The sequence below is a fragment of the Astatotilapia calliptera genome, chromosome 11 (genome assembly GCF_964374335.1).
Source record: "Astatotilapia calliptera chromosome 11, fAstCal68.1, whole genome shotgun sequence".
In the NCBI taxonomy this organism is placed as follows: Eukaryota; Metazoa; Chordata; class Actinopteri; order Cichliformes; family Cichlidae; genus Astatotilapia; species Astatotilapia calliptera.
Genome location: NC_137432.1, coordinates 25,996,994 through 26,009,567, shown reverse-complemented (window position 1 = coordinate 26,009,567; position 12,574 = coordinate 25,996,994). Strand labels below are relative to the sequence as shown.

Sequence of the window (12,574 nt, the reverse complement as noted above, 5' to 3'; positions counted from 1 at the left end):
AGTTGAAAGTACTCAAAAACCAAACAAAAACAAGTATTTCTACTTTGAAAAAACTACAATCCCCGGGAAACAATCGCAGTTTGTAATTGACAATCAACCTGTCCAATCACAGGGTCTAAAATGTTAACGCTACCGCATTGGGCGGGGCGAAGTATCACAAGAATGGAGGCGATCGGCGGGCAAACGTTTCATTACACGCTTTGTAATGTTAATTCCCGTGGACGCTTGTTAGTTTTTTAATTTCAGTATTACCCACGGTGAGAAGAGCCTAACAAAAAAATTAATCAAAAGGCCGTGTGGACCAAGAGTGATGACTACACGAGGGATTGTCCAACGAGAGTAAATGAGAGGTAAGGGGGAAGAAGGGCCCGGCCGTTGAAGCCGGAGAGCTTCGGGGAAAAGTGGGTAGCGCCGCCTGACGGACCGCCCGACGAAGCGGGCAGCTGGCATCAGGAAACCGCGGTGCCGAGAAACAGGTCTGCAATATCGGAGGGAGCGCCGCCAACAGCTCTCCATATGCCATCACACGCGGCAAACACTGATATGGATCACATTTGTGAGGATATCAGACAGGGATTTGTTAGTTTATATAGCGTAAAAGATCCTGGTGTTGTGATAGAGGCCCTGATTTTGGTTGACGACTGAAAATTGCCTTGTTTGAAACCGGCTTTTCTCCCTAATATGTGTACGAGTATTACTGTTTGTTTGTTTACACGAAAGATTAAAAGTAAAAATGAAAATCCCTTATTATAAGACGTTTATGGCTTTTCTCGTTTTACATTTTGTTTCCTACAGGTGAAGTTTCAGTGTAGGACTCGCTACTGCCTCACTTGTCCCAAACTCATTGCTATAATGGCTGAGCAGCAGCAACAGGAGGAAGCGGAGGGAGTGTATGTGGAGCACCAGTATATGTGCAGCGAGTGCCACCAGCTCTTCAACACCCTGGAGGATGTGCTGGTCCATCAGCAGATCCACATGGGCCAAGAAGGAGAAGGGGAGGGTGAGGTAACGGAGGCCATGACCATCCACGGTGTCCCAGAGGTGGGCCAGAGTCAGCAGTACCAGTGTCTGGAGTGTGGGAGCCTCCTCATGAACCCAGAGGAGCTGTTGCAGCACCAGGAGATGCACATGAGAGAGGTTGGAATTGAGGTGGAGCAACAAGGTATGAGATTTATTTGTGTTTTTGATCATGTATGAAAAACTGGAGTGTTAGGATATTGGTGCTTCACTTACATGGCTACTTTAAGACATCACTAACCACCTTTGTTTATGACCATTGTATAGAGCTGTGTGAGGTTATGGAGGCGGAGGAAGCTGGATCAGAGGCCCAGGTGGCGGGACCTGTGCAGTACCAGTGTCTTGACTGCCTGGCTCTGTTTGACTCACCTGAGACCTGGCTGGAGCACCGGCGGACCCACAGCAGGAGCAGCACACACAGTAACACCGAGACCACAGTAAGAGAGCCAAAGCACACTGTGACACAGTGTTAAAATATTAATTGGTGTTCTACTCATTAGTATGGCAGGTGTAGTTCCATTTGTTAATGTCTCAAATATGTATAATTAAACAAAAGAACCAATGTGGTTCCCCTCCAGGCTGGTCCCACAGATGGTGTAATGTGAATGGGTTATTGGGGTTGTGTTTTTTTGTTTGTTTGTTTGTTTGGGTGGGGTGGGTGGGTTGTCCCAGGATTTCCTTTTGTCAGGCTTTCAGACAATCCTGGTAAAGACTCTGGTGCTGATGATTGAGATAATAAAATAAGTTAGAGGTATTTCCCAAACTGTCACCTTCATTAGATAAATTTGGTCAGGATGTTCAGGAATAACCCAGGAACCATGAAGTTTGCAGATGCCCACATGGACAAGCCAAATACTTATTACAAATACAAGACAAAAGTTGAAGTGTTTGGCCGGGTGTGTTTGGAGGTGTAATGGTGAGGCCAACTGTCAAGCATGGTGGTGGCGGTAGCATCATGCTCTGGGGTTGTTTAGTTGCCACTGGTACTGGAACATTTCACAAAGGGGATGGAATATTGAAGGAGGAGGACTACCTTCAAATTCTTTTAACTTCACCTAAAGCCAACAGCTAGACTTTGAAACTTGGATGCAGTTGGGTTTTCCAATAGGACAATGATCCCAAACACACTTCAAAACTGGCTTTAAATTGATAAAGCAGGCTAACTTCTGGAATGGTTTTCCCAAAGCTCTGACCTCAGTCCTATTGGAAATTTGTTGACTAAGTTTAAAAGCCAGGTCTGTGCTAGGAAGCCAACCAAGAAGAGTGATCAAATATCCAGCCAGACGCTCGATGATGGAAAAACCAAAAACATCTGGTTGAAGTGCGACTTGATGAGGGGCATTTAAGTTTGCACAACATACATGTATATGATTTTAAAGTCATTCCACCCCTGAAACGGAACAGTTCAAAGAAATCATTAGAAGCCAGAAACCACCATGACATTCACATCCATGATGAATGTATGTGAACGTCTGAGCACAGTGTGTTCCTGTGACCGTAGTTCTAGTTCTGCTGTTCTTGTGTCAAGCCTCAAGACATCCAATCTGCAAAAATATATCAAATATTTAATAATTAGAGGAACTTAGGAAAGGAGAAAATGTCAATTTTGTTTATTTTGTGGTGCATTTGATGCTTTTAATTCAGAAATTCATGTTTTTGTTGCCTTGCAACAGGAGTACATGTTACAGCCGGACGGCACCGTCACTCCACTGACCAACGTGCAGAACTACGTGTTGAGTGAGCAGCAGGCTGGAGAAATCTTGGCTCAGGTACTTTGATTTAAACCCTGAGACGACACACAGGTGTGGGAATTGTTTTGAATTTTTTCTCTGAACATTTCCGTGTGTTTTGCAGGTGCTCGCTCATCAGCAGCAGCAACAACAGCAGAGGAAACACCATTCTGCATCTAAACCTGCTGCACCCTCCCGCTCCTCTCTGCTGCCTCCTGTAACTCCGACTCCAGGATCTGCCACTATGCACCTACAGATCCTGACAGCTCAAGCTCTGGCAGATAGCTCCACCACTCCTGGTCGCCGGCGCTCCAAGCTGCCCGCTCTGTTACCCTCTGTGGGCCACAGCTCCTCAGTAAAGCTGGAGAATGGCATCCAGAGACTGGAGTTGAGGCTGGCTCCAGGTGTCCACCCTGACAGCCAGCAGCAGCAGCCAACAGAGGTGGTGGTAATCCACCCGTACGAATGCTCAGAGTGCTCCCTTCTCTTCCAGACACCGGAGGACTTCCTCCAACACCAGGGAGATCACTTCCTGGGCCAGGACAAAGAGAGCGGCGAGCCAGGGGTCATGAGTGGCATTGAGGAGGTGCGATGGAGGGAGGAGATGACCGAGAAGGTGGATGACATACGCATCAGAGGAGCAGAGAAAAAAACTGCTGTGTGGGCTAAACCCCAACAGTGTGAGCTCTGTAACCGAACTTTCACCTCAGTCAACCGGCTGGCCGCTCACAAGCGCGTGCATGAACAGGGAACACACGAATGTCCGGAGTGTGGGAAGGTATTCAAGAAGGCCACATCACTGCAGACGCACATGCGCACGCACTCTGGCGTGGCCCGATATCTTTGTGTGGACTGTGGCAACGGCTACACCACCGAGATGACTCTGATCATGCACAGGTGAGTGCTTGGTAACACCAAGGCAGACAAAAAACCTTTCACCCCAAAATCAAATGTTTTGTCTCTGACCTGTAGCGCTGTTTGTCAGTCTGAATTATGGAGAGGTGAACTTCCCAGAAATTTTCTGCCTTTTTCTTGAATAGAATGGAAATGTATGGCTTCTGATTAACCTCTCATATCTTCTCACAACCCATGAAAAATTTCACAAACCTAGTTGTGAGCACTTTAAATTCAACTCAGGTTTAATTATATAGCACCAGTTCACAGCAGCAGTTACCTCAAGGCTGGTTGTACCACATATTTTATAAACTGCCTCCATCTGACAATAGAGCTCACTGCAGGTATACAGGCCATTCCCAGACTGCAGATCGACTACCGCTGCTGGATCATAAACTGCAGCATAACTAAGGGAGGACTCAGGGTTACCTAAACCAGGCCAAACTATATACTTTATCAGTTCAGTTTTATTTATATAGCGCCAAATCACAACAACAGTCACCTCATGGCGCTTTATATTGTAAGGTAGACCCTACAATAATACATACAGAGAAACCCCCAACAATCATAAGACCCCCCTATGAGCAAGTACTTTGGCGACAGTGGGAAGGAAAAACTCCCTTTTAACAGGAAGAAACCCCCGGGAGAATCGGGCTCGGGGGGCGGCATCTGCTGCGACCGGTTGGGCAGAGAGGAAGAAGACAGGACAAAAGACATGCTGTGGAAGAGAGACAGAGATTAATAACAAGTATGATTCACTGCAGAGAGGTCTATTAACACATAGTGAGAAAGGTGACTGAAGAAGAAATACTCAGTGCATCATGGGAATCCCCCAGCAGCCTACGCCTATTGCAGCATAACTAAGGGAGGATTCTGGGTCACCTGGTCCAGCCCTAACTATATGCTTTAGCAAAAAGGAAAGTTTTAAGCCTATAATCTTAAAAGTAGAGATAGTGTCTGTCTCCCGAATCCAAACTGGAAGCTGGTTCCACAGAAGAGGGGCCTGAAAACTGAAGGCTCTCCCTCCCATTCTACTTTTAAACACTCCAGGAACAAAAAGTAAGGCTGCAGTGCGAGAGCGAAGTGCTCTAATAGGGTGATATGGTACTACAAGGTCATTCAGATAAGATGGGGCCTGATTATTTAAGACCTTGTATGTGAGGAGCAAGACTTTAAATTCAATTCTGGATTTAACAGGAAGCCAATGAAGAGAAGCCAGTAGGGGAGAAATATGCTCTCTCTTTCTAGTCCTTGTCAGTACTCTCACTGCAGCATTTTGGATTAGCTGAAGGCTTTTCAGGGAGATTTTTGGACATCCTGATAATAATGAATTACAGTAGGCCAGCCTGAAAGTAATAAATGCGTGAACTCATTTTTGAGCACCATTCTGAGACAGGATATTTGTAACTTTAGAGATATTGTACAAATGGAAGAAAGCAGTGCTGCATATTTGTTTGGTCAAGAATAAATGCAACATTCTTCAGTGTTATTGGGGGCCAAGAGAAGGCCGAGTACGATAACCTCAGTTTTATCTGAATTTAGAAGCAGGAGATTAGACGTCAGCCAGGTCTTTACGTCTTTGAGACATTCCTGCAGTTTATCTATCCATGAAAAATAAGTTAAAGCTGGCTATCTATGCCTTCTAATAGTACTGCCCAAGGGAAGGATGTATGTTAATAAAATTGGACCTAGCACTGAACCCTCTGGATCTCCATAATTAATCTCAGTTGTTGAGGAGGACTGCCAATTTACATGAACAAATTGAAATCTTATCAGCACGATCTAATCTCTGTAATAAAATATTATGGTCAACAGTATCGAACACTGCACTTAGGTCTAGCAGGACAAGCTCAGAGATGAGTCCACTGTCAAGATGATCATTTGTAACCTTCACTAACATTGTTTCTGTACTGAGATGAGTTTGAATAAACCATTTCTCTGAAGATGATCATTTATTGGTTAACTGCTCTTTAAAAAACTGGGAGCTTTGTGTAGAAGTACTTTGTGACTATACAAAGACAGCATTCATGACCTTGTGACTAGAGCCTCACGCTTGTGACAGGATCTAAGCGTTAGTGATGTCTTCTTCAACTCGCTCTTCATTTCTTTAGTTGGTAGAAGCAAATAGTAGAAAGGAAATGGTTCCTACATGGAACTAACACAAAGGTTTGTGTATTTATTTGTTTATTTTCATGATTTCTGGAAAGAGACCAGACACTTTTTAAGATCTAGTTATTTCTATCTCCTTCTCCTGATTTCTTGTAGGAAGTCCCACACTGCAGACCCCCTTCATAAGTGTAATTTCTGCAATAAAACCTTCACTAACATGACCAAGTATCTCTACCACCGTCGAATCCACCTCAACCGTGACACATCTGGAGCATCCATCCCTGTCCCTGCGGTAGTAAAATCAGCACACCACCTTCCTATTGTCTCCACAAACTTCCAAGTTAAAACAACTTTTCAATCTGACGCGTGCCTGTTGTCTTCTCTAGGTCTCGGCTCCGAGACGAGCGTCTGCCTCTGCTCTTGCCATCCTACAAAGAGCAAGAATGAAGAAGTATTTCCCCAATGATGAGGCAAAAATAGACCTGCTGGCTCCTCTCACCGAGGAAGACACGGTAAAATTGGGAGATACTAGACAAAGCCCTCAGAGCAAAGCAGAAAGACGTGAAGATGAGAAGAAGGTGGGGGAAAACAGCATGGAGGTGTCTGAGCCATGTGAAGAAAAACTTGATTATGTGCAGCAGGTGAAAGATGGCTCCGCTACAGAGCCTGCTGCCGGGGGTGACGCGGGTGTGGCGGTGTCCTGTAGCCCCATGGACGAAGCAGACGTTGCCTCGGCTACACCATCGGAAAAGGGGTCCTTTTCCTGTCGTTCGTGCCCTAAAACATTCACCTCGCAACTGCAGCTCGTACAACACCGACGCAAATCCCACGTTCCCGAGCGCAGCTTTGTGTGCGGCATGTGTGGAAAGTCTTTTAAGAAGCAGATCCACGTGCGAAACCACATACGCACGCATACCGGCGAGAGGCCCTTCCAGTGCTCGGACTGCGGCAAAACCTTCTCATCTCTTGCCAACCTGACGAGGCACAACCTCATCCACTCGGGCGTGCGGCCGTACCGCTGCGACGTCTGCCACCGCTCCTTCTCGCAGTCGTCTAACCTCCGTCAGCACAGCCTGCTTCACTCGAGCGCAGCCACGCTGAGCTGCCCAGACTGTCCCGCCACTTTCCGCTGGCCCACTAAGTTGGCAGCACATCGCTTCACACAGCATCCGGGATCTCCAGCGCCTTTTCCCTGTTTTCACTGTGAGGCTGGCTTCCTGACCAATAGGCAGCGAGAAAGCCACTGCCTGCAGGAGCACCCCGGGCTGGTCCAGGCAGCTAAAGAGTCAGAGGAGGGCAAAGAGAATGGCAGCCAAGCAGATGCAGGGAAAGATCTGACCTCGGAGCCCTCCACCTCAACGTCCGAGTCCGGGGATTCATCCAGCCATGTGAGAGGGAGCCTGGATTGCAACGTTTGTGGGAAGAAGCTCAATTCTCCCGCCAATCTACGACTTCACAGGCTGAGCCACTTCACCTTGGGGCCTGGGCGGCCACGGTGCACCCCGGGGAAGAGGCCCAAAGCTCACCAGTGTCCCCTCTGTGGCAAACTGTTTGTGTCGTCCTCCGGAGTGGCGCTTCACCAGCGGGTCCACACAGGTGAACGTCCGTTCCCCTGCCAAGTGTGCGGAAAGCGCTTCCGTCAGAACACGCACCTGCGAGAACACCTGCGCACGCATTCGGGTGAAAGGCCGTTCCGCTGCGAGATCTGCGGAAAGGGTTTCATCCAGAGCATGCACCTGGCAGAGCACCGTCGAACGCACACAGGCGAGCGGCCGCACGTGTGCCCCCTGTGTGGCAAAGCCTTCAAGACCTTCTCTAACCTGAGGAACCACAAAAAGACCCACGTGAGGCAGCAGAGGCTGGACGAGGAGGCCGCTGCTCAAGCTGCCCTGGAGGTCAGTTCTGCCGTGGCCGTGGTGGACGCTTCGGCCGTGGAAGTATCCAACGGGCAGCCTCAGGTCATCCAGATCCAGTCCTCTGATCTACAGCAGGTAAGAGATGATTTCCCCCCTTTTTAATCTGTTTTAATCTTAAATTTTAATCTGGTTTAGATGAGGCCTGTTTTTATGCTTTTTAACACAGGTAAAGGTTCACATGTTGAGGTCAGTCTATATTGATATTTCAAATTTCCCTCCTCACAGGCACCAACCATCATGTGTAATGAATTCGGGGAGACGATCGCCATCATTGAGACCAGCGAGGGAGCAGTGCTGCCCCTGGAGCAGGCCCTGGAGATTTATCACACAGCTTTGGAGAACGGACTCGCCATGGACACGGTCGCCGTGGACGGACTGCAGCTCCTCTGAATCACCAAAAAATAAGTTTACCTTTAAAAGCTTTCACGAGTGCTAATTGTGACTTAAAGACTAATCGACTACTGTGAGGAGGAGACTTGAGTACTGAAACCAGCTAATGAACGACTAGATAAGAGTGCTTAAACAAGAGATGAAATAGTTTTGGCAAACAGACCAAAGTACGCCTCCTCCCCTCTTTTAGTGACCTCTGAGATGGCTCGGCATTAAAATCTAATGAAACGATGTTCACTGAAATAAAGGATTTGCTGTTGGTGATGAATAAGGACTACTGGTTGTGCCACAGATCGTATTTGTATTATTAATGGTATATTTCATCATTTGGATGTGATTTTGTTTTCCTCTGTTTAAATGTTTGGTCAGCTTGTTAATAAATCTTTTTTTTTAAGATCATAAGTGTTCATCACATTCCCCATTTTTCTAATCTGCGGCGACTCTTCTCCGTCCTCCTGCCTGTGACCCAGAACAAGGGAAATGGAATTTACAAACCACGATGGGAGGTGGTCTCTTCAAACAGCCAGTCCATTATTTATTTTTAAGATGATCAAATGTGCAATTAAAAGTACCCCTAAAATATAAAGTACATCATAAGTACAGCGGTAGTTGGGTCATAACAAAAGTTTACGATGCCATTGTGGCACACATATTTTAGGGAAATCCCCTTCACCTCGCCCGCTCTTCTCACATCGTTGGTGGGAGAAATTTAAGAGCAAATAGAGCGTGGACAGCCAGGAGATCTCGTGGCTCTGATTTGGGTTTTTCACTGACATGTTTTGGGTCTCTGAAGTTGTTCATAATAACCTGCAATGAAACAGGCTGAGGTGTCTTTGCATGAGTTGCGTTCAACAGCAATCTGACAAAAAAAAGTGGAATATTCTCAAATAAACAGGTTTAAAAACATTTACTTTATTACAACTCTGCTGGTTTTCCTGTGGCTCTGGCTGCAACATTTTTTCTCCCCATTCATTCATTCATTCATTCATTCATCTTCTGATGGTTATCCAGGTCCTGTCACAGCGGGAGCAGTCTAATTAGGGATACCTACACCTCCCTCTCCCCAGCCACCTCCTCCAGCTCAATCTCGATGACAAATAAGGTCAAGGAAAGGTATGAAGGAGAAGCTTGGTGCTCAGAGAGTTTGACAGCACTTAAAAACTCGCCAGCATGTCCTGGATCTAGCCCAGGGCCTTCTCCCACTTGGAAAATGAATATCATCACATAGTTAGGGAGTTAGAAGTTCAAACCACCTCGCCTGAATCCTTACTCTGTGCAGGAAAACCTTAAAGATGACTGATTTGAACACTTCCATGATAAAAACAACAAATGAGGGAATATATGTTGCAAATCTGGCGCTCCATCCCTCCTGTGGAGTTTCAGAGACTTTGAAGCTCCATCCTAAGCAGCACTGTTGTCCTGCTAAAGGTATAAGGTCATCCAGCACCTCACCATGTTTGGTTCCCAGACAGTTTACACCCAGTCTTAAACCCTGCTGAAAAAAAGGTTTATGGTCTTAAAACTGTGCCTTTGAGTTTTTCCTTTAATCTGCCACTGATCTATCGTCCATAAAACCCCACTTTTCACAATGCCAGCAATAAAATCACTTTAATTGAACACCTATTTTTATTTGCATACTGAAAGATACAGATACAAACTTAATTTATATAAATTCCTCTCCTGCATACTGGAACAGCAAAACAAGGAGTAAAACACAAAAACATTAATAGCCATATTTATTATAGTTGCTTTTTTTCCCATTTCATGTGTTTTACCTTCAGTAATGGTGCCTTAAAAGTCAACTTATGTTCAATGACAGTTTTCCTTATCAATAATATAACGAGTCTACTGACTCTACAGTAATTATTTACAACACAACCAAGTCTTGCACAAAGACACAACCAGTATTATATCCACCCAGCGCTCTTTGATTTGTCACCCTCCCGTCACTTCCCCCGGGTTTCTCTCCGCCCGGCCTAAAAAAGGGAGGTCTAGAAAGAGCAATAAAGTGACAAAGGGAGGAAGGAGGGGAGGAAAGGGGTGGAGGAAGGAGATGTACGTTGAGGCTATAGAGTCAAACTTATCGAGGGACAGAGAGGCATTGCTGGAGGGGTGGGTGTGGGTTGTCTAAAAACCATACGGCTTATTACTGCTGAATGAATATAAAGGTCCACGTCAGGTCTGTCTCTGTTAAAACGAATAATAAAAGAATAAAAGAAAAAAGATTAACTGCACCGCAGGTCCTTGCTGAGGTGAGACGCCAGCCAAGGGAAGACTACAACGGAGGAACTGTACAGGTGTGGAGCAGCATCTCTCACCTGCCTCCAAAAGTATATAAAAACAAAAAAACAGAAAGAAAGGAAACATCTGCCCGCAATGATAAAAAGAACTAAGGACAGGGATTCACTGCAATGATATGAGTAGTAGTAGTAATAATAATAATAATAATAATAGTAACCATAGGAATAGTACAACAACAAAGTGAATATGACAATGTTAAATACAAATCAAATTACTTTAAAAAAAAAAACCCAAAACAAAACGGTAATAAAACTGCTTGGCAACAGAGGATCGAGGTCCTACGAGTAAGAGCCTGGATGTGCCCGATGACTCTGACATTCCTTCCTTCAATGGCTAGCGAATGAGAGGCACAGGAATGCTCGTCCCTACCCGCTGGCATGTGCTAGGGTCAGTCGCGAGGAGGGAGGAGGCCAGTCAGGTAACTGCAGGAATGATGGCACTGCCAGAAGTCCACTTAAATTTCAGTCAGTTTTTCAGTCACTCCCAGTAGGCCTCTCCTGAAGGTCTACATATGAGTGGACCCCCCCCCACAAGAACTTTTCCAGGTCCACTGCAACAACTTGTCAAATTCAAATCAATTCTGGCTGTTGAGGGCCCAGCCCCCGAATGTCAGCAGAAAAACAAAGACGAGCTCACAACAGTTAGTCACTAGGTACAGGTTTGTTCCTCGAGCAGGTACTGAACTGCTTTTACTCCTCTAAAACTATTAAAAACAAAACAAATATCAAACCCTACGACGTCTTCTCTTAAAACCGCCCGCTTTTCACTGTCTCAGAAAGGGTTGAGCGTGTTTCTCCCTCCAAAACGGGAAGACTTTCTTCTTCAAGGCAAATGAGTGCAGCTGTACACAATGGTCCTTCGTTTACTGGCATCAATGGGAGCTTTCTCCAAGGTGGGTTAATACAGAGTGCTAATTCAAGTGTGAGAATTCAAAGTTTTCCAGGGTGTATGTGTGGTGGTTTTTGTGCCACTGGTTTTTAAGATGTTCTTTTTAAATTTTTTGTTTATTTTTTGGTACAATGGTCACAGATTATTAAAAAAAATAGGTCCCGACATTGCATACAAATGTCTCTCACTCTCAGAATTCGAATGCCGATGATGGGAAGAAATCGTGATCTGGCAAGAGCAGAGTGGAGACTATTGATAAGGAAAAGTGCATAGGGGGAGGTGGCACACAGACACCGGTTGGGTCAATTGAACTCGCCGGCTCCCCTCATCTAGAAGAATCATGTGAATCACGAGGATCCTCCGGGCTCGCTTCTGTCCCGTGTTCCATGTCTTCATCCTGTGGGTCTCCACCCGCTCTCAAAGATCCTTCCCCTGACTGAGACCCAGAAGGTCCAGCGATGGAGCCGGCTGAGTCTGAGCCGCCTAAAATAGAGATGTCGGAAGGAGCAGCTGTCTGCATGATCTTCTGCCGCACCTCCCTGATCTTCAGCTGCAGACACACCTTGGTGGGGAATATATCTGAGTATCTCGTCTGGAAGGCTGCAGTGGCCTGAGCTGTAGACAAAAGATGAAATCACCAGGAAGTTACAACCAGAATGAAGAACCAGAAATCTGTGACTGTGTGTGCGAGAGAGAGAAAGGTTGGTGGGTGCGTCTTACCTGATGGGAAGAAGCCCTGCTCCTGGAACAGCTGCATGACCAGTGCTCTCCTCTGGTCCAGCGTTCGGCGCAGGGAAGTGTACGGCACCTTATCAAACTCCAGTTCAGTCAAGATGTCTTCTCCATCTGGTGCTGGGAAAGAAGCTGGAGATTATAAACCATTAGATCCCTGAGAGGAATTTGAATTAATTTTAACATCACAGTGACATTGAATAATAACGAATTAAATGAATTTAAAAAGGAGGTCATCAATACACAAAAGATAAAAATCCCCACCTAAAAACAAGCTCTTCATTAATCCTTAACCCTCTCGTTACATTTCTACATCAAGACAGGCATCACAGCTCACTATGAACTATTAACATTAAAGGAGACCTACAGTATCATGCTTAACTGTCTTGTACATACCACTGTTACAATAGTGCATGTTCATATTAAAAACAGGCAAGTTTAAAATAATGAGGTTAGCGTGTAAAAAATTAGGGATAATATTCAGTGTGATCAGCAATAGCCTACCATTGATTTTTAGCTAATTTCCCCATTAATGCATTAAAATAGATTATTTTTTATGATCCTGATAAGAGTTGAATTGATTTTTAAATGTAATTT

The 12,574-nt window shown here is 45.5% G+C and overlaps 2 protein-coding genes across 3 annotated transcripts in view; one reads left to right on the top strand and one right to left on the bottom strand.

The window, feature by feature from the left end:
• Positions 1-142: 142 nt before the first annotated feature.
• znf526 (zinc finger protein 526) lies at positions 143-8,455 on the top strand. 2 transcript variants are annotated; one of them, XM_026185905.2, is made up of 8 exons: positions 143-350; positions 796-1,162; positions 1,285-1,454; positions 2,691-2,786; positions 2,872-3,644; positions 5,907-6,042; positions 6,137-7,741; positions 7,892-8,455. In XM_026185905.2, the coding sequence occupies exons 2-8, from the start codon at positions 853-855 to the stop codon at positions 8,054-8,056; spliced, it is 3,255 nt and encodes a 1,084-aa protein (XP_026041690.1). In that variant the 5' UTR covers positions 143-350; positions 796-852; the 3' UTR covers positions 8,057-8,455. The 2 variants fall into 2 exon arrangements, with proteins under 2 accessions (XP_026041690.1, XP_026041691.1); XM_026185906.2 differs by lacking the exon at positions 143-350 and adding an exon at positions 452-685.
• A 1,208-nt stretch (positions 8,456-9,663) lies between these two features.
• Positions 9,664-12,574, bottom strand: part of cicb (capicua transcriptional repressor b) — a 43,920-nt gene continuing 41,009 nt past the window's right edge. Inside the window, exons 20-21 of the mRNA XM_080308288.1 lie at positions 11,966-12,097; positions 9,664-11,860 (exon numbers count right to left, since the gene is read on the bottom strand). Coding sequence (XP_080164414.1) covers positions 11,571-11,860; positions 11,966-12,097 — 422 coding nt within the window. The 3' untranslated portion in view covers positions 9,664-11,570. The remainder of the gene's footprint in view (positions 11,861-11,965; positions 12,098-12,574) is intronic.

Excerpts from the sequence above, each read along its gene's own strand:
- znf526 (XM_026185905.2), top strand. The coding sequence starts at position 853 with ATGGCTGAGCAGCAGCAACAGGAGGAAGCGGAGGGAGTGTATGTGGAG. Across the intron at positions 2,787-2,871 it reads CTGGAGAAATCTTGGCTCAG|GTGCTCGCTCATCAGCAGCA; the intron begins GTACTTTGATTT and ends TGTGTTTTGCAG. Across the intron at positions 3,645-5,906 it reads ATGACTCTGATCATGCACAG|GAAGTCCCACACTGCAGACC; the intron begins GTGAGTGCTTGG and ends GATTTCTTGTAG.